At 41.7% G+C, this 21,076-nt stretch overlaps 1 protein-coding gene across 11 annotated transcripts in view; it reads left to right on the top strand.

Annotated features, from left to right (window-relative positions):
* The window catches only part of IL1RAPL1 (interleukin 1 receptor accessory protein like 1), a 937,510-nt gene that overhangs the window by 874,458 nt on the left and 41,976 nt on the right, over positions 1-21,076 (top strand). For all 11 annotated transcript variants that reach the window (XM_077342993.1, XM_077342992.1, XM_077342999.1 and 8 more), the window contains one exon: positions 15,140-15,272. In XM_077342993.1, coding sequence (XP_077199108.1) covers positions 15,140-15,272 — 133 coding nt within the window. The remainder of the gene's footprint in view (positions 1-15,139; positions 15,273-21,076) is intronic.

Here is a 21,076-nt window from a genome sequence, read left to right as displayed (position 1 = left end):
CCCTATTTTTAAGCTTCACATTTTTCTGCAAACATGGAGCCCTTTTCAGGTTTGTAGAAAGATCTGCCTTGCCTTTCACAGCTCCATTTAAGTATAGTTGGATTTAAGTATCAAAATTTGTCCAACCTGGCTTTTAGTGTATATATTATATGTAGCCTTTTCAAATTTTAAAGGACAGATGCAGTCATTCATGTAAATTATCATTTTAAAGTAAATGATACACGTGTGGATTCTGATGGCCATTTCTTAATGTTGAAGAGGATTTAAAAAAAAAACTGATTTTGGCCATAGAAAATATACATGCTTCAAATACAAATCTCTAGATGACAACTGAAAATTTTTAGACAGCAATCTAATACTTCAAGGAGATTTGGATCTGGTTACGAATAATTGCCTTGATAGGTTTGGAGAAAAGGAAAAACATGGGAAGGGCATCAGCCTAGATATTTAAAGGAGACATTGTCTCTAAATTTAATACATATATTGTGCATTAATAATCTAAATGAAGGAGACTATACTTTTAATTGACTTGCAGGAGGACATTTTGGGCTCTAATAAGATGCAATATACCACTGTTGGGTATAAACAAGGCCACAGCTTTATTACCTTGCAACAGGAGGGTTGACACGTCATGGGAGAGGAAGCCTAACCCAGCAGTCTGCGGACTGCACCAAAACTCACGGAGTCCAGAGGCGCCCTGGGGATCTGCACCATTCCCAGCCAGGAGAGCAGATCCCCTTGCCTACTGAAGTCTGCCCTAAGAGAAGCAACATATGTAGAGGAGCCAACAGGTGTCCACCTCATTTGGCTGCTCCCAAGCTGCCTGGCAACAAGCCCCTGGCCTCCCAGCCAGGTAAACCGCACTCATTTACATGCCACCTCTTATGTTGGCCCCGCATCCCAGGGAGTCCAATCCCACACTGAACTCTTTGCCATCAGGCTCCATCCCATGCAAACCCACAGTTGTGAAGAAGTATTAACTGTGAAACATCCTCCTCAAACGTTGGAAGAAGGCTGTTTCCACAGCAACATAGGGTGGGTAGGAGGGAAGCTGCTCCACAATGTCCTGGTGAAGCGGCCAGGACCCAGGCACATGGCACCTTTATAGGCACTGTGGGTCCTGCCTACCCACTGTGATGCTGCGCGTGCAATCATGTATACACTGTTTGCGACATGGACAGGCCACTGGGGCAGTTGTATCTACCTCCAGCCAGCCTTCCACAGCATTAACAAGCAGCCACGGTAAGACTTGGTCATGCATTATTCAAGAACTGACTTGCTTCTAGTTTATTGATCTTTACTGAGATCAATATATAGAACATCAGTATAAGTCATAACATTAGGTATAAAGTTAGCAAATCACTGACATTTTGATCCTGATTATTGAATTATCCTGAATTTAGGATGAGATTACAAAATGATCTAGAAGAATTTTTTCAGTTAAACGCAGAATCTGGGAACTCTCCTATAATGATTTGGAAGTCCGGGAAAGCCTTATTTCGAAGTATACCAATTAGTACTTCAACTTATATTAGATTAAAGAAAGAAAGAAATTAAGATTTTAAAATATAGACATGTAACAGATCACAATATAAATAGAGAGAACTATTACATGTTCAAACTTATTTAAATTATTTCTAAGTAAACAATAAAATCATTGTTTGTTAAACAAACATACTCTGAATACAGAAACAAATCAGGGACATTATCAGTACATCCTTTGTTGTTCCTCTATATATTTCTGAAACAGCCTAGGGGGTGAGCATGTCCGGCTTTCCAAATTGGAATAGGGCCATTCGGGGTGCCGCCAGCTTTGTCCTGATTGGCCCTGCTCCTGCCCTCCGGCCCTGGACTCTAGCCTCTTTGCTCACAGACGCCTCAGTGCCTAGAGCCAGCAGCAGGTAAAGGGAGAGAGCCCTGGGCAAAGGGTCATGGTGGAGGGCTCGCTAATGAGGGCCTTCTGGTCTGCTATGCTGGGCCTGCTGACGAGGGCCTCCCGGCCTGCTGACTGACTGCTAAGGAGCTCTGTCTCGGCCCTGCTAACAAGCTGCCCAGCCCCTGCCTGCCCCACTTGATTTGGCTGTGAGCTGCAGCCCAAAGCCACCTTAAGCTGTCTGGCCAGGAGAGGGGACTCTTTCAGGGCCCGTTCTTAACAACTGGCTTTGAAGCTAGTAAAGTAAATAAAATGGCAAGAAACACAGTAGATGTAGTTAAGACTAAAATGTATCTATGAGTACTGATACTGACCAAATAATTATCCAACTTTATATTATACAATCACTAGAAATTCATTATTTACTTAAATTTTGGACAGAATAAATATTCCTAAATTATCAGAAACTGATAAGAGCTTAATTGATACCAATAAAATTTTAAGAAAACAATCTGAAGCAATAAAAACAATTAAAGAAAAATAAGGGACTTGGACTAGATAGACTCATAACAGAATTCTACTAGTTCTATACTCTGATTGTTGCCATACCTTTACTGAAAACTATTAGTAGGATTTTTAACGAAAAGAAACCTCCCTTATCATGGGCTGAATCCAAAATGATTATTCTACTAAACCCTGTTAAGGATACATAGGTCATCTAAAAAGGCTAGAAAAAACGGAATTCTATTCACTGTTACTCTTAAGTAAATTGAACATTTTTATTCACAAACCTTTGGATACAAGACACTGGAGGCAAACAGCAGGGCACAGATGTTGCTTTCAGGCTGTCTTTTTAAACATTTGGTGGAAATATCTGTCTATTATTGAAATAAAAAAGATGGACTTAGATCAGCCTTTCTCAACTTTTTTACCATTGAGAAATCCCTGAAGCATTCCTCAGGTTTCAAGAAACCCTAGATGAGGTGAGATCCTACAAAATATGGTTGGGAAGCATAGCTGTGTACATATCTACCCATGTACATGCCCACCTGGGGACCCTTTCCACCCCCACCAGGCCCATCGTTGACCATGGAAGGGGGTTTATATGACCATATATGGTCATATCTCCCAATAAATGTTTAACACATTTAAAAAATATATAAAAATTAATTAACACCCATCCATTCAGGAAACTCTTTCAGGGACCTCAAGAAACCCCAGGGTTTCATGAAACCCTGGTTGAGAAAGCCTGACTTAGATGGACCTTTAGTCTGATCAACAGTTCAATAGCCACAAGATGATTAGGAAAAACAGCAAGGGAAGCTTTTTCATGTACTGCATTTTACCTCCAGAATATATTTCACACACCGCATTTTAACTAGTCTTCCAGCTGTTCAAAGAACAAGAATCCTGCTTTTAAAATGTTGGCAGTCTTATTGTTAAAAAGATGCTGTTAGCCAAATTATAGCTGAATGTCCTTTGTTAAAGAAATATACCAGAACTATTTCTTCAACTTGGTTACAATGAATTCTTCTGAATCAATGGGAAAGTCTTCAACTAGCCCTCCCTCTGGATGTTTGATTATATTGTTGACTGCCTACAGCAAAGCCTGTGCAAATCCCTATGTGAGCATGGGCTATGTACATGCAAGTAGAGCTTTGTACATGCAGTGGCCTGATCATATGTACTAAACCTTTATGTGTACAGATCACTGCACCTTTGGATAAACACATTACTGTATATAGGGACTACTCTCCTTTGTGTACATACAGCACACATACTTTTAAACATCTAAATAGGGCTATGACAGGGAGGCTACAGTTTGTCTGTGTGATTAGTAAACTCTTGTTCTAGGTCACTGCAAAGAATCTCTTTGAAAACTGGTATCAGTATTTTAATGGTCTGTTGATAGCTTTGCATAATTTTGCATTTTAATGTGTGTACTTAAAATGAATGAATAAAACAAAGACTAGAAGAACAGTCTGTGTACCAGGATAAGAATAGTGGGTTAATGCAAGCTCTCCTTAACCTGCAGAAAATTATCACTGTGAGAAATAAAACATTTCTGATTAGCACAGAGATTTTTAGGTCCAGAAACCAAACAAGAACCCTTTCCTAAAAAGATAGTATTTTTCACAATGAGTTTTGACATGCTTATTTTTACTAAAAGGAAAAGTACAGTCACTTCAGTATCTGTTGACATTTTAATGATATCCAATGAATATGATGTGGAATATGTTCCTGGAGTGAATAAATTAGTTTGATGCCAGAGACTCCCTTCAGGAAAAGAAGAAAGCATGTGGATTAAAAAAAATGGTTCCTTGTAATTTGATTTAAAATGAAATTGCTAAGAAGAACATTACAGAACATGAATATTGCTTGACTATAGCCTATGTTTTAGAAGATGAAGAAGAAGAGTTGGTTCTTATATGCCGCTTTTCCCTACCCGAAGGAGGCTCAAAGCGGCTTACAGTTGCCTTCCCATTCCTCTCCCCACAACAGACACCCTGTGGGGTGGGTGAGGCTGAGAGAGCCCTGATATCATTGCCCGGTCAGAGCAGTTTTATCAGTGCCGTGGGGAGCCCAAGGTCACCCAGCCGGTTGCATGTGGGGGAGCACAGAATCGAACCCGGCATGCCAGATTAGAAGTCCGCACTCCTAACCACTACACCAAACTGGCTTTACCTATAATCTACCTACTTCTTTTATTGTTATTCCTAAACCAGTTTGGTCAAGATGTCAAATTGCTTTTTTGTGCACTGGTGCTGTCAGATCTGTTATCTGTTGGCCACGAATTTTGCAAATATTTATGCAACAATATTGATCCCCTTTGATTAGTGATTGGCCATTTTCAGCCTAATATATTAAAAAGGGAGAAATCTAGCCCTTCTAATTACTGTCCAATTGGTTTGCTCAATTTATGCCATATTCTTTACTGAGGCTTTGTTTGCATTAAAGCAGATATTCCAATCCTTTTGAGCTGCATGCACAGCTAGGCTGTTCAACAGAAGTAGTTATGGAAGGGGGAGGGGGAGAATGAGGGGGAACTCTAGTGAATTTTGGGAGCATAACAGTATTACCTCAGCCCAATAGGTGGCCACCATCTTTGCACCCAGATCAGGAGAGAGACCACTAAGCCTCTGAGAGCAGGAGACACCCCCCCCCCATCTTTGCTGCCTCCTCAGGTAGCAAAGAGTTCATGAAGTGTGTAGAAGCAGGGGCAATGATTTCCCTCTGCTGCTCACCTTGAAGCTGCAGTGGACGGTGGGCTGCCTGTCACCCATATGCCATGATCCCAACAGAAGCTTTCTCCTATAAATCTGAGGCCTCCCTGCTGCCCTTCCATGGCATGTGGGGAAATGGCTGAAGGTGGGGGAAGTGGCCAAGCTCTGTTAGAGTCCTCTGGTGTGGATGGGCAAAGAGTGCCCTTCCTCACCCACATTGACTGCCCTCCTCCTGCCTCTGATTTCTCCATGCTGTTTTTTTATTGCAGTGGCAGTCCCCAGGAAGTCTGGTGGGGAAGGGTCCTGTCTTGCTCCCTCCCCCCCCCAGTGTCTCTCTCATGGCAAGCAGAGAGGGGGGAATGTTTGATGTTTTCACATTATCCTGATTTAAGAATTTAATTATCACTACTTTTTAATGTATAATTAATTATTCCACAATAAAACTATTATTTTTGTATATTAATTTTACATTTGTATGTAAAATGTGTTGTTAAATTCTTGTTGACTGATGTATTGATTGTAATAAATGTTGATGTTGAAATCTTTTACCTTTGTCCCATTTATTTTTGATCCTCACTGTCAGGCAGAGTTGCCAATTTCCAGGTGTGACCCTCCTGGAATTACCAGTGATCTCCAAATAATAGGTCACTGTCCCTGGAGAAAACTGAGGGTGCACTCTATGACCTTTTACCCTACTGAAGTCCCCCCCCCATCATTTCTTTCCCCAGGTTCTAGCATCTACAACTCCAGGAATTTCACATCAGAGTTAGCAACCCTACCATCAGGAACTTCCTGACAGCAGGCTCCACTGAATAAAATTGAGAAAGATTTTAAGTCGACTTGCCTTGTACAGCTGTCTTAGTAACTGAATTTCCCAGTTTTATTTCAGTATGATATTTTCCCAAGCTCTGTGTAAGTAGCCTCTAGAATAGTGGCCTGTGCTTAAATGAGGTATTCTTGCAACTGATAATTAATGGCTTCAGCATAAAGTCATATTAAATAAAATGTGTATAATGCACAGTTAAGTGGACTAATATGCCAACTTTTTATAAACATGTAGTGATTCTTGCTATTTCATATTTCTTTTTATCAACACCTTGCAAATTGTAAGTGAAATCAAGTTAATAACATGTTACCTTATAGATTCAAGTGGGTAGTCATGTTGGTCTGAAGTAACACAACAGAATTTGAGTCCAATAGCACCTTTAGGAATAACAAAGATTTATTGAAGGCTTGAGCTTTCAAGTGCACATGCGCTTTCTCAGACTCAAAAGCTTATGCCTTGAATAAATCCTTGTTGTTTTAAAGGTGCTATTGGATTGAGATTTCATGTTACGTTCTTAAGCTTGCAGCTTCTGCTCCTCCCTTCTTTATCATCACTTATATAGTTGTGAAGGGGAAAAAAACTCTTTTCAAATCAGTTGTCAATAAAGTGCATTGCTTCAGTTTTCTTTCTTTTCCTAATTCTTCTACCAGTTCCAATTCTGATGCCCATTCTAAAATCTTTGGATAACCTATTTATGAATCATATTTCTACTAGTAATATAGCCCGCTGTACCTTGGATACAGCAGGCGCTAGCGGAGGTGCAGGTGCCCCCGAGTCGTCAGGGCTACGGCGAGGCGGCGGCGAGGGAGCAGGCAGCAGCGAGTACGGCGGCGCCAAGATGGCGGCGAGAGAGCACCGGTCCGGCTCATCAGGGCGGTGGTGGCAGCGAGGGAGCAGGCGGCTCCCAGTCTTCAGGGCGGCAGTGGCAGCGAGGCGGCGGTGAGAGAGGCTGCTCCCTGGCCGCTGGGCTGACGCGTCGGAGGCGCTTCGCGCCTCCTGATGCATCAGGCCGGCAGCCAGGAAGCAGCTGCCAGCCGCGCTACGTGCGGCTGGCAGGTGCTCTGTAGCCAGTGTCAGGGCGCCGGTAAGGGAGCAACTACGAGCCGCGCTGCGCGAGGCTCGCAATTGCTCCCTTGGCAGCGTGACGGCAATCGCAGAGGCCAATCGGCAGGTGCAAAGCGCCTGCCAATTGGCCCTGCACTTGTCAGTCCAGAGGAAGGGGCCAATCGGGCCCCTTCCTCATCATGGACAAAGCTCGCCCTAACTCCTCCCCCCAGCCCTTAGCGAATTATTTAGTCCACGGCGCTCGCGGCGCCGCGGGCGTGTTAAGGATGAAGGAACATCACACATTATTATGGTAAAAGTAATCATGGGGTAGATGTAAAGACCCATGGTGAGCATGGTGGCAATGCAGACCAGGAAGGGCAAGGGGGCCATGCTGGACCTGGCAGTAGCTTCCAGAGAACTTGGGGAGCTGTGCAGAGCTTGACAAGAAAGCAGAGGGAGATGGGATTTTCACTCCTGTCAGTCTCAGTGCTTATAAACAAAAGACTGTTTGGTTTTGGATAATGATGTATATGTACGACCTGTTGGGTTGGGGATATTTGGTGAAGAGCAGGTTAATATGGGTGATAATGAGTGAAGTGAGATTGTCTTTTTGAAATATATGTGTGAAGAAAATAAAATATTTGTTTAGATAAATATGTGAAGTTTGTGGTAGGTGCTGGTACTTCTATATAAATATATTTAACATCATCAGGGACCACTGGTAAAAGATAAACTCAGAAATGTTAATTATGTTTAGATGCCTGGATTACTACCTGGAGGATATGTAGGGCCATGAATATAAAACAGGGGCTCTCTGAAGCTTAAATTGGAACCGGAAATGGGGTTGTTATGTGCGAAATCGTGTCCGACCCATCGTGACCCCATGGACAATGATCCTCCAGGAAATGGGGTAATCTTGCCATTTCCATCCCTGCATCCGCTTTATGCTGCCGGTATCTGCAGAGAAGATGCAAAGGGATAGTTTACCAGTTCTATAGCCTTTCACCCCATAGTTCCCCCCCCCCTTTTCCACCTACCAATCCCAAGACTGAAAGGAGTCCAGACACTGAAGGGAATTTTCCGGAGGAGGTAGCTGAGGATAATCAGCAGCAGGGGAAGAGTTTAAATTCCCTCAATAGGCAGGGCAACTGCCGCCTGCTATGGTAACATGGGTTTCTGCCTCAGCTGAACTCCTGAAAGCTAAAACATTCAGGCAACCCTCATTTTGGCAAGCTGATGGTTTTTTGTTTTTTGTTTAATTATTTTCCTTCAGTACCAGAGGAAAGAAAAAACAGAGAGTAAGGAAAGTGAGCAAATGTGTAGGGTGAAAGGTTTTTTCTTTATGTCCACTTTGACACTTTTATATAATCTAGATAGCAATTAAAATGAACATCCAAATTCTTTGGGCCTCTGTGGCATCTGTGTGTATTGTGAGACATTGGCTTGTATTACCAAATGATACATTTTTCTTTGGGTTTTTCTTTTTTTAAGCTCATCTGAAATAACAACTAAGATTGCCAAATACTGTAAGGTCCCTGGGGGGGGGGGGGTATTTAAACTGCAATGAGACAAGATCTTTTTCATAATTATCATCACCTCTCACCGAAACAGTGATAACTGTTCTCAACAAGAGACTAACATGGATCTCAGGATGGCATAGTTTACCATGTATGACTTACCTGGCACAAATGTAATTTAAGCTATCTGCACGAGATATTTTATTCAGGCTCCAAACATTCACTGTTTGCTAATTGCAAGGAGCATGTTGTTTGAATGTTGATGTTTTAAATTAGAATTTATAAAAGGGGCAATTTCTTTGGATTAAAAAGGAATAGCTCTAGCCTTAGAAAGACACACAGTGTCCTCTAGTGGAGAGGAAATGTGGACATGGCTAGAAAATGCCCAGCACTTCACTAATTAGTGTTGAGACTAAATGTTGTAATTGCTGATGCTATTTGGCTGTCTTATAGAGAGTACATTCTGCTGCTGCAAGGTCCTCCTTACATTCTGTTTGCTTTGAAACCAGGACACATAACAAGGATGGCTCCCATTTTAGACAGCAGAGATGTTTTGATTAATTTCAAAGAGCTTCTGCCTGAATCCAATTAGTTAGAGCTGAAAGTACATCTTTCACCAGAGGAACCTTGTACAGTTATTTTGTCCTGTTCATTTTGATTTGCACAGAAAATAGATGATTTATCTGCAGAAACATCTTTAGAGTTAAGATTCATTATTATTTATGTGCTCAGGTAAACACTGATATCGTCAGAGAAACAGAAGTATTTAATACCTCTGTCTCTTTTATGTATTTCAGGAATCTATATTTGCTTCTAAATGGCAGGCTCATTTAAATAGTGGTTGATCTTGTTTTAAGATATTAGGAAGCAGCTACTGTAGATCAAAGTAGTCTCTTGAGATTTCGTGCCATGATTCAGCAAATAAAATAGAAAGGAAGAGGAGAGAGAAAATTGAATACCCTTCTTAGCAAATGTAAGTTCAGCTTTTTTAAAGAAAGGAGATGTACAATTGTAATAACATTGCATCTACAAGAAATGAAAAATGAGACTGTTCACAGAAGCGGTAATGTGCCCAGACATTGTCCAAATTGCACCATTTTAGACAGGATGCAAAGCTTAACTCAAAAATGCATTTATCAAAGGAATAATTGCTTAAGGCTGTCTCTGAATTACCTACCATTTGCAAAGATGAGGTTATTTCATAAAATGACTAATATATAAAGAATCAAATCAGCTAGAGTTCTTAGCTCAGCACAGGAGGAAGAAACTAAAAGGTTATCTAACCCAACACATAGCATAGAGGCAGTTTCCCAACAACCATTTCTTCTTAGATCGTTATTCTCTGTCACCTACAGTAACATCTGTCTATAGCTGCAATGAACCAACTTCAGTAAAGGGCAAAGAAAATGTACAGATATGTGACAATACATTTTTCATACTGAGTTTATATATATCCTCATAACCTTCCATGTGTTTAGCAAATGCTTTTTTTGTTGCATTTTTTTTGCCATAGTCAATTGGCGGCAGCAACATAGTTGTGGTTTTCAAGCATGTGTTCACAACGCAAAGCAGATACTTGTTTTTTTTTCCAAAGAGGTATGAAAAGAGGAATGGAGATAAATAAATAAATGACAAAAAATAAATGAACTATTCTGCAAATTACAAGGAAAAATGGATGATAATTTGAATAACTCTCAGCCATGTTGAGCTAAAGGAAATACATTGCCAAATGCACAAAAGAGGTTGTGGGTATACTAGCATACATGCTGATATGTAAATGATATGCATAGTCTTTGCATTGCAAACTGGTATGTTTGCCATGTTGCATTGAGACAGGAATATTCTGGGGCTGTACAGCAGTACACCATTCTCAGACTGAGATACAGTGGTTACCATAATAACTGAGAGGGAATTATGTACATTTATGCCTATCAGCTGTTTCAGGTTGTCTTCTGTAGCCTTTTTAAAGAGCCAGCTTGGTGTAGTGTTTAGGAGTGCGGACTTCTAATCTGGCAAACCAGGTTTGGTTCCACGCTCCTCCCCCACATGCAGCTAGCTGGGTGACTTTGGGCTCACCACAGCACTGATAAAGCTGCTCTGACCAAGCAGCAATATCTGTGCTCTCTCAGCCTCACCTACCTCACAGGGTGTCTGTTGTGGGGAGAGGAAAGAGAAGGTGATTGTAAGCCGCATTGAGACTCCTTCAGGAGGAGAAAAGCAGCATATAAGAACCAACTCTTCTTCTTCTAAACTTTAAATGGACTGCAGAAGACATCATCAAACAACTGTGCAGTGGGGAGTGCCTTCAATGCAGCTCTTCCAGTCTGTCATCTGCATTTTAATGGGACTGTGTGGCTGGGAGCTGTGTGGCTGGGAATGCCCCCCGCCTATCCCAAAGCTCTTTCCATTTATCTTCTGCAGCCCCTTTAAATTTAAAGAGACTGAAGAAGACAGCACTCAACAGCTGATTGGTGGGAAACATCTTGCTGCTGAGATTATTTTTGAGGCTTGTGGGGGGGCATAAGACAGGGGTTTAAAAGGACTCAATGTCCCTTGGACTTTCTGCTCCATGTGCAAACCACAAAGAGCATAAACCTGCTCTGAAAAATCATGGAAGTTAATGAGGGCAAACCTGCCATGAACTTCTGCTTGAGAACCATAAGCAGGACAAAATTTATAGTGAATTTTGCTTTGTAGTGCATTTTTGCACTCACATACACAAAATAAGTTATGTAGTCATCAGCCTGTCTGTGTGAATTCACTATGAATTTTGCTTTGTAGTTCATTTGTGCCCATTCCATATGCACATACATAAACAAAATAAGTTATGTGGTCACCAACCTGACTGTATTAATTTCAAAATCCAAACTGTATATGCTAATCAGATTTGAACTTGCTGATACTGAGAGGGAAGAAGAAGAGTTGGTTCTTATATGCCGCTTTTCTCTACCCGAAGGAGGCTCAAAGTGGCTTACAGTCGCCTTCCCTTTCCTCTCCCCACAACAGACACCCTGTGAGGTGGGTGAGGCTGAGAGAGCCCTGATATCGCTGCTCGGTCAGAACAGTTTTCTCAGTGCCGTGGGGAGCCCAAGATCACCCAGCTGGTTGCATGTGGGGGAGTGCAGAATAGAACCTGGCATGCCAGATTAGAGGTCCGCACTCCTAACCACTACACCAAACTGGCTCAGGTGAACTGTATAGATCAGAAGGCAGCCACAACCTCCAAATTAATTTATAGACAAACACCAGGCATATTAATGGCCCTTGCTCAGAAGTAATATATATAGTACTGCTGGGAGATGGTGCTGTTTTCTTTAATTTATTTCTCACGTGTTAATATTTTATGTTGAACAGAAACTTTGGGTTCTGCGTTTAAAAATATACTTAAATATTTCATTGAGGGAAAGTCCCTAAGAATTTAATGAAACGAGAGTCTTTCTTTTTTTTTAACTTGCCTTTTGACAGTTCCTCTCCCATTCCCTGTTCATTCAGTATACTTTCTTAATCCCCCCAAACCAAAATATATACATTAATATGTATCTGTAAGCAGCTGATGGGACCCTATAGAGTATCTCAGTGGTCTTCTGGGAATTACCTTGCAGTGCCAATATGCAATGACTCCCTTTCTCAATTTTCCACTGCTGCACTACATTTTTTTCCCCTTACAACTTTTGGGGAACTTTTGATAGATATTTTAGGAAAAATCATACTCAAAGTGGGTTTGGACACTATGGATGGAAAATAGTTCCAGTTTTCCCCAACAGGGGAGAGAGGCCAGTTGCGAGGGTCAACTGTGTCTGTTTGTTAATACAGGGGACACTATTTCAGTGAACCCTTCTGACACGACAACAATATAGCAGCTTCCAATTTTGAGAAGGCAGAAAGCCATCCATCAGTGCAGGAAGAGGGAAGTGACAATTCCAGTGGGAGAGCTAGGAAATTCACAGAGAATAATGCATTGCCACTATGAATGAAGCCATAGCTGCAGCAGCAACTGACCCGCAGGGACATGGCTCTGTGTGGAAGCAACTCATGTTGCAATGCACTCCATGTGAGGCCATCTTTAAAGAGTTGTTAAAAGTTTCAAATAATACATATGTGATAGAAAGGCTGCTGATTCTTGAAAATAGCTTGTCATATTTAAAGGACTTAAATTGGCTGCCTATTTGCATGTTGCAAACTTAAAAGGACTCCAGGGAATGGTAGAGGACAGGAAGGCCTGGAGGATCATTGTCCATGGGGTCGCGATGGGTCGGACACGACTTCGCACATAACAACAACAACAAATTTGCATGTAGGTACCATTTAGATTATAATTATTACCATATCAATGCTTGACCCTAAATGGTCAGGAATAAAGACACATTCAATGAATCAGGGCAACAAAGAGACTGAACTGATCTTTCTGCACACTTGCAGAATGTGGGGACTCCACTTAAGTGACAGAAAAATCTGTGCAGAAAAACCTGATTTAAAAAAATGCACAGGGGTTTAAATTCCCCCCCCCCCAAATAAAGAAGTATTCCCTGCACAAGTAGAGGGAACAAAATTTGAGTCCAATAGCACCTTTAAGACCAACAAAGATGTATTCAAGGCACGAGCTTTTGTGTGCATGCACATTCACATCTTGAATAAATCTTTGTTGAGCTTAAAGGTGCTATTGGACTCAAATTTTGTTGTGCTACTTCAGAGAGAATACACTTGTCTTCAACAGTTGAAGGAGACTAGTAGCTGCTCTGCATCCATCAGCAGCAGAGTGCAGCTTGGGTCTCCATACTGGGACAGGTGGCAGAGTCCAAAACAACCTGTGAACCATACAGGACATGTGTCCTGGTTGTAGATACTCAGCAGCCAGATAGAGGTAGTCAAAATCCCTTTCTAAAGTTCAGATACCAATTCAGACACACTTTCAGCTCAAAGTCCAAAAGGAAATCTGAAAGCAGTTCAATAGTACATGTCAGAGTCCAGCCTACATGGTCAGGAGCAAACAGATCCACTGCTTCAACATAGTCACTTCCCTTGTTTGCTGCTTTTATACATCAGCCACTTCAATTCTGCTCCTGCAAACACTCATTCTCATGGCTAATGGAGAGACTTTGCTGGGCTGCCAATCTGGCATTATGCCTTCTGTCATGAAGCTCCTTTCTGTAATTTTCCTATGGTTCTGGAGATGGGGGAGGTGAACTGGCCAATAGTTAGTTCATGGTTGCAAACTCCAGGTTGCATGGCCATTTTTTATTTTATTTTTAAAATTATTTTTGAATATATATCCCACCGCTCTCAAAAAACTGGCTTGCATTGTGCTAGTACTTGGCTGTGGATCCATGTTTGGCTCTTCAGAGACTGCCACTTCCTGCAGTATTACTGGTTGTGGGTTTGAGTCAGTACAACTGGCTGCCTCTTCTTCAGAGGAGTCATCTGCATCACTGGGCTCTGCTAGAGATAGCTGATCCATGACAGCACACCAGCAGCAGCAGTGCAATCCAGAAGTTGGGCTGTGTGACTGCTGCTGTGCCTAGCTATTCAGCAAGTGTCTGCTGGCTCAATCAGAGCTGCTTTAAACAAGCCTCAGAAAGCTTCTGTTCAGCCCGACACCACACTGCGCTCAACAGCAGAATGAAAGGGGAGATGGGATTTTGCCCATGAATCTAGTTACTTTGTAGTACATCTACCTGACTCCCATTTTTCTCTGTGGTGGACTTGATTGTGCAAGTTGTCATGTGGTTGATTGTCTTCAAGACCTTAGGGAATACTGTGGGAAATTAATAATAAAATCATAGAATAGAATCATAGTTGGAATCATAGTTGGAAGGGGTCATAGAGGCCTGGAGGCTTTAGGCTGATCCTGCTCAATGCATCTGTCCAGCTGCTGCTTGAAGACTAGAAGTAAGGGGGGAGCTCACTACCTCCTTAGGCAGTAGAATCCACTGCTGAACTTCAAATGGCTTGGTTTGACTATTAAACATTAACCTGGTATAAACATATATTTTATATAAAGTTTAATGATAATTGCAGGGTTTGGGGTGTTGAAAAGGCCAGTGTTTGAATTCTTTGTCCTAATCTGAAAAACAGAATCTTAAATGGAAATTTTATTAGACATTGGTAAACTTCCCTTCCTGTTTGCTTTTGAAAATATTTGTGGTCAAGATGTGCCTTACCAGTATACTATCGCTTCCCCCTAAGCTCTAGCATATCCTTGGGTTTGCCCAGTGTTTGCAGAGCCTTACCAGTGAATTGTACTAGTCTAAATTCAGTACATTAGATCTAAATTGATATTCTGCATATTACTGGAGTCTTATTTGTGTGTGTGTGTGTGTGTGTGTGTGTGTTTGTTTTGTTTTTGTTTTTTTAAACACCTCCAAGTATTACAGGCTGTGCAAATTTGTATGAGTTAAGCAACACATTTAAAAATAATTCATTTTACTTCAAGGACCTTTATTAAAAGAGTAGATTTTCAGACTTCAGCTTGTTCATTTTCTCACCAATAATGATGTGAAATACACACTGCATCTATAACACTTTATTTTAAAGCAAGCTTTTAAGTAATACTTTCTTTGATTTGCCTAAGAAACTATTACTTAGCCGTTGATCTTAACTTGAAATATTTTTGCAAGTTTTACAATAACATATTTTCATTAATTCTTTTCAACAGGCCATTCTGCTAATCTAACCTGCCGAGCATTCTTTGGCTACAGCGGAGAAGTCAGTCCTTTAATGTACTGGATGAAAGGCGAAAAGTTTATTGAGGATTTGGATGAAAGTCGGGTTTGGGAAAGTGATATTAGGTAAAAAAAAATGTCTACATTTTCTCACAACTAATCTCTAGTTCTCTGTAGAAAATAAAGCACTGTATAAAGGAAACAGAATACATTAATTACTAGAATCTGTATTGAAACACTATATGGCTGCTTTTCCTCTGTAACACCTGGAGTATATGCATGTAGAACTACATCAGAAAGTTATTACTTTGCATATACAAACATAGCTCTACAGTCACAAATTCTGTAATTTTCTTTTAAATGAGGGTTGGATATTCCTAGGCTATACAAAAGCATCTAGAGAATTACTAAAATCAATACTAAACAAATTGTCAATAAGTTGTACTCTAATAATCTGCTTAGTTAATGGTGAATTGTTCCTCTGGTTTAAGAATTCACCTTCTGGTCTCAGAGGGATGGGAAGGTGATATAGCAAAAGGAACATTCGCATACACAATTCTTGGTAAAAACATGGAGCATTGACACTGGAAGGGGACAGATTTCATATTTGGCTACCCACCTTCTGCCCAATTCCAATCTTCCCAAGCTCACCTGCTGGAAGATGACAATGCAGAGTGGCAAGACCCCAGGTTCCATGTGGGAACTGGGCACTGGATGGTCCCCTAGCCAGCTGGTGGTGGACACCAATTGATAGACCCCAAGTGGCTGACTGGTTCCACCCCTGAGACTCCCTTAAGGGAGTCCCCAAACTAGAGAAGGTAGATACCCAGACCTGGCCTCGCCCAAAAAAAGATCTGTCCCAATGCCCAAACCTCCCAAGCTGTTATGAAAGGAATAAAACACAAAACCCATAACTTGACAACTGAAACACAAAACATTAAGGAATGGTGGGTGAGGATGAGAAGGATGTGACTTTGACTTAAATAGCCTCAGTGGGTGGTATTATTCTGTCTTTTGGAGTGGCACTGGCTAATGGATGCCAACAAATCCAGCCTGAGGCTGATCCCACCCCCCTTTGCCCTGCAGGCAGCTCCATGCTGCTGGATGTTTTTTTGCTGACTCAAAATGATGGCACTCAAGCTGTACTTTGCTTCTGGCAGAAGACTTCAAGCTTCAGAGGAAGTTTTCTGGATGGATGAAGCCATTAGCAGATAAATGTTGAATATTTCCTGTAAATTAAAGACATTATCCAGGCACTCATATTGAACAGGCAACTACATGCTCTAAAATTGTTGTTGTTATTATTATTATAATTAGATTTATTTCCCACCACTCCCTAAGTAGGTTCATGGCGAGTAACAGTAGTCTTAAAACCCCATTAAAACTCTTACTAAAAGACTTTAAAAATTCCCAACATGGCAGAAAAATATCCCACTCCACCCCCTACCAACCAAGGCGATGGAGAAAATGGAGAAGGAGCAATGTACACTTCAAACCCCGGGGGGGGGGGAAACGATCTACCTCACAGACGCCAGCCTCAACCATAGACCTGGCGGAAGAGCTCCGTTTTACAGGCTATGCAGAATGCTGGCAGATCCCACAGGGCCCGCAGGTCACCCGGGAGCTCGTTCCACCAGGTAGGGGACAGGACAGAAAAAGCCCTGGCCCTTCCCTAGGGCTGGGAACGACCAATAGATTTTCCCCCGCAGAGCGTAAGGCCCTGCGGGGGGCATAGGGCGATAGGCGGTCCCTCAGGTAATAATTTTCATGTAGTTATGCCATACTTCTTCTACCGCATCTCCAACTTCTGCTTCCTCTCTTAGCCCAGAACTTTTATTAAAAACCTCTTCATTTAAACAATAAAGAGAGAGAAAAAGAAGTAATGGACTATCAAGGATCTGATGGGGGAGTTTCTTTCTAGAAGGACACTACCTTACTGGCAGAGATTCTCACTGTTATGGAGGGAAAACACCAACAGCTTTTTTTTCCTATTCCCTTTAGCAGTTTCCTCAGATTTTCTCCAAAAATTATTTCTGCTCTGGGTTTCCACTATTCAAGCTCCCTGCCTTAACTGCTGATTGGAAAAACAGGATCAAACAAATTTTTCCCCATATAAATGAGTGGATAAACATTTTTGAAAGATACCTACTATCACTCCCTCCTTTATTCTCTGAAATACATACACACATCCATATATTGTGGTGGGAGCGATGAGAATCAAGTTCCAAAACCTTTTGTCATGAACTGAGACAAGGCATTCGCAAAATTGTGTTTGATACCTGCAACATATTTTGCTGAGATGTAAATATTCCTGAGAGATAAACAAGAACCAGGTTGCACACCAGAGGCAAAATCCAGTCAGAGCAAGAAGACTGATGATCAATGATGCATACCACAACCTACTAATTGCACCAAAAGGTTATGAAAATATTTTCCCCACATAACAACAGTTACCACAATAGGGAAAAGCTCTAAGGATGTGACCAGTGCAATGGACATTGCTAGGCAACCAACAAATAGAAAAAATTAACTCAGAAGCCAAAATGCCTGCTGCATCAGAATACATTTGTAGAATCCTCTGGCAATATAGACAATTTCCAAATTGCCTCACTGTTAAATTTATCCCAAAAAAATTGGAGCCAGTTATATGTCCTCCTTGATGCCCCAGGTGATTCTAATGTGTTGACAATGGGTTATGGAGCAAGCCAAGCATGTGCTAAAGGCACAAATAGGAGACTTTGATTTGCTAGTAAGTTGAGATGTCCCAGGAGGTACTGCATCTCTTTAAGATTGCATTTTAGAATAGATGACCTGCTCCAACAAAGACCTAAGGGCAAAAGGCAGAGACACAAAGACTGGAATCTAATAGGATGGCAAGATAAGTCAAATTGGGTGAATGGGCCCACCATTTTTCCTGAACTAAGGGACACCCAGTTCAGATGCCACACCTTAAAATGTAACCTAGCAAAAAAGCACAATCTGATAAGGGGACTAAGGTGATAAAGGCTTTGAAAGTGGCATATTCTATAAGAAAAAAAGGGGGGGTCTGCCACCGATCATACTTAGCAACCTTATTTCTAATCATTTCAGAAAGATTTAAGGTTTCCACAATCAATTAGAAAATTGGTGCAGAAAAGGGGATATGAATTGCAGGAAAACCCTCCCTTAAATAGAAAAGCAGCAATATCCTTGTTAGGATATGATATTAATAAATGTTGCATGGCTTTGAAGCAGACGGGAATATGGGTCAGGCCTAAACATAAGTTCTTTAAATCAAAGGCCTCCTTCATTTTTCCTTCTAGATTTGGGAGAGGATTGGGATGCACAAAAGGGCTGCAGGCCATGGAATGGGGATGAAGCCGCATCACAGTGTGGTCAAACTTACATTTTATGATTACACTTTCACTTATTGTAATCCCAGCAAAGCTGCTGAGGAGCATCCTTGCTTTAAAAGAACCCAGGGTTTAATTAGTCGGGCCTGTGCCATATATGAGGTCCCACTATAGCCAACTAAATTTTGTCATCAGTGAGGTCCCATCTGAAAACCTTGTTATGAGGCTTTCTTACAAAAGGCCTTGTCATGATCTGTTGCCATGGTTTCACTTACCATAACGCAAGCTTTTAATATATTTGTCATATGATTAACCAAGTGCCAAGCCCACTCAAGATAGGCTGACATGACAACTCTCACAACCCTGAGCCCATCTGGGGAATGGCAGGGAAAAATAATAAATAAATACCTTAAAATCTGACATCCCATTTTAAAAGGTTCATTCTACTGATACCTTGGAGCCACCCTTGGTATCCAAACAAAAACCATGCCTCCCAGTTCCTTGCTGCTTGAGACTTATGCCTTCTGGTGCACATTCTTTTGTGATGCCAACTCTGTGATGCCCCTTAGCCCTAAAATTAGTTGCTGATCCTGACGGTGAAGGCTGACCACCCATCAGTCAAAACACTCAGAAAGGAGCTTCAGTATTTGATAAATTCCCAGAAGCACAGCTGAATTATCTACAACAGAGGTTGCTACAGGAGCTATATCAAGGGTGGAGATTTTGATGGAGGGTTGCTAAGGCTTGGCCTACTAGTGGTGCATGCTTCAGCACACTGTCCCACTGTATCAGAGCCTAACATTTTCACAGGAGGCACATTCCTAGAGGATGTTTCAGAAGGCTTTTTTTTAAATCAGTGTGTTAAATCAGAGAGCCAGTTTGGTGTAGTGGTTAGGAGTGCGGACTTCTAATCTGGCGAGCCGGGTTCGATTCTGCGCTCCCCCACATGCATCCAGCTGGGTGACCTTGGGCTCGCCACGGCACTGATAAAATTGTTCTGACCGAGCAGTGATATCAGGGCTCTCTCAGCCTCACCCACCCCACAGGGTGTCTGTTGTGGGGAGAGGAATGTGAAGGCGACTGTAAGCCGCTTTGAGCCTCCTTCGGGTAGGGAAAAGCGGCATATAAGAACCAACTCTTCTTCTTCTTCTTCTTCTTCTTGCTTTTAAGAGCATTTCTTGGAGAAGGCACCTCATGAGAGTTTGCTTTGCCACTGCTGTGGCTGGCAACAGCTTAGGAAGCCTCTTTATGATAACTACTATCCAAATCAGAGAGCATGGCTAAGAATTTGATGACTAATATCACATGAAAGCACAACCACATGAAATCAAAAAGGTCCAGTAGATTTGAATGCAATGAGTATCTGCTTCACTTACTTTATATCTATATACCTGTCTTATATTATTCCTTCAGTTATTTAAGTGCACTGCTATTATATATTCACTAGAATGATGTCTAAGTGCCCCTATAAAACTTAGAAAGCTATTCTCAATCCATTATTATTATTATCATTATCAACTATGAAATACCAGGAGACAGAAAGAAAGAAAATTAGATGGTCATTGATGTTTTGACTAGTAAGACAAACACTTAAGCCCCATTTGTATCAAAGTTCTCCTGAAGAGTTAGTTTCTATTTATTTTATTTTAAGATTATAATCATGATTTTCCCCCGTTTAACCACTTCTGGCTATCAATAACTGCTCAATTGGTACAAACAAAATTCTATGTTATAAGTGCAATCACCCAGAATTCTAAAAATGTGAGATGTAACAAACAGCATTTTCCCAAAGGCAAAATAAAATCCACAGGGCTGGCCCTAAAACCTTATCTTGAGAGGGAAGGCAAGTGCCAGGCAGTAGGAAATGGAACTGCACTTGCTGAATGCTCAGGAGGAACTCCTTATAGCCACCACCAAAGCTTAACCTGAAGCAATGCACCCACCAGGTGAAATTGCAGTAAGATGAATAAACAGTGGGAGCACAGTGCAATATCTCTGCTACAGCCAAAAACCTAAGCATTTGTATGCTGCTGGTAAATAAAAAAGCCATTTTCAGTTGAAAGCAAAGAAGCCATGTGCCATCGGCAGCTGCTAGTATTCAGCTGCCCTAAAAATGCATAAAATTTGCTGTAGCCATAGATTAGCTCCCCTTTTTCCTGGTGCTCATGTTTCTGAATACCTTAAAGCTAAAGCTGCCTGCCCTAGTGTTTCCCCAACCAAGTTAATCGGCATGCTAATTATAATCTGAAGATCCAGGCAGCAAGCAGAGATCTCCCAGCTCTGCTGCTATTGAAGATTCCTCTTGTTGGAGGGATGCTAATCACAGCTGCCAACAATAGCAGGGTTCAGTCAGTGAAGGAGCAGGTGCTCTCAGAGCCAGGAAGAAGAGCAAAGCCAAGAAGTACATGCTGGGAACTCCCAGCAGTGCTGTTTAAATCTGATGCCAGGATCTGATGTAGCCCCCCTGTGTCAGAGCCTGCCTCAAGTGCGCATGCTTAGTGGGCCAGCCCACCTACTGATGTGGGTGACTGGCCATTAGGATACCCACCAGAAACCACCTTCCAAAGGCCTGGCCATGTTGGCCAGAAGCAGCCCTTA

Source organism: Paroedura picta, chromosome 6 (genome assembly GCF_049243985.1).
Source record: "Paroedura picta isolate Pp20150507F chromosome 6, Ppicta_v3.0, whole genome shotgun sequence".
Taxonomy (NCBI): Eukaryota; Metazoa; Chordata; class Lepidosauria; order Squamata; family Gekkonidae; genus Paroedura; species Paroedura picta.
This window is presented reverse-complemented; position numbering and strand designations above follow the sequence as displayed.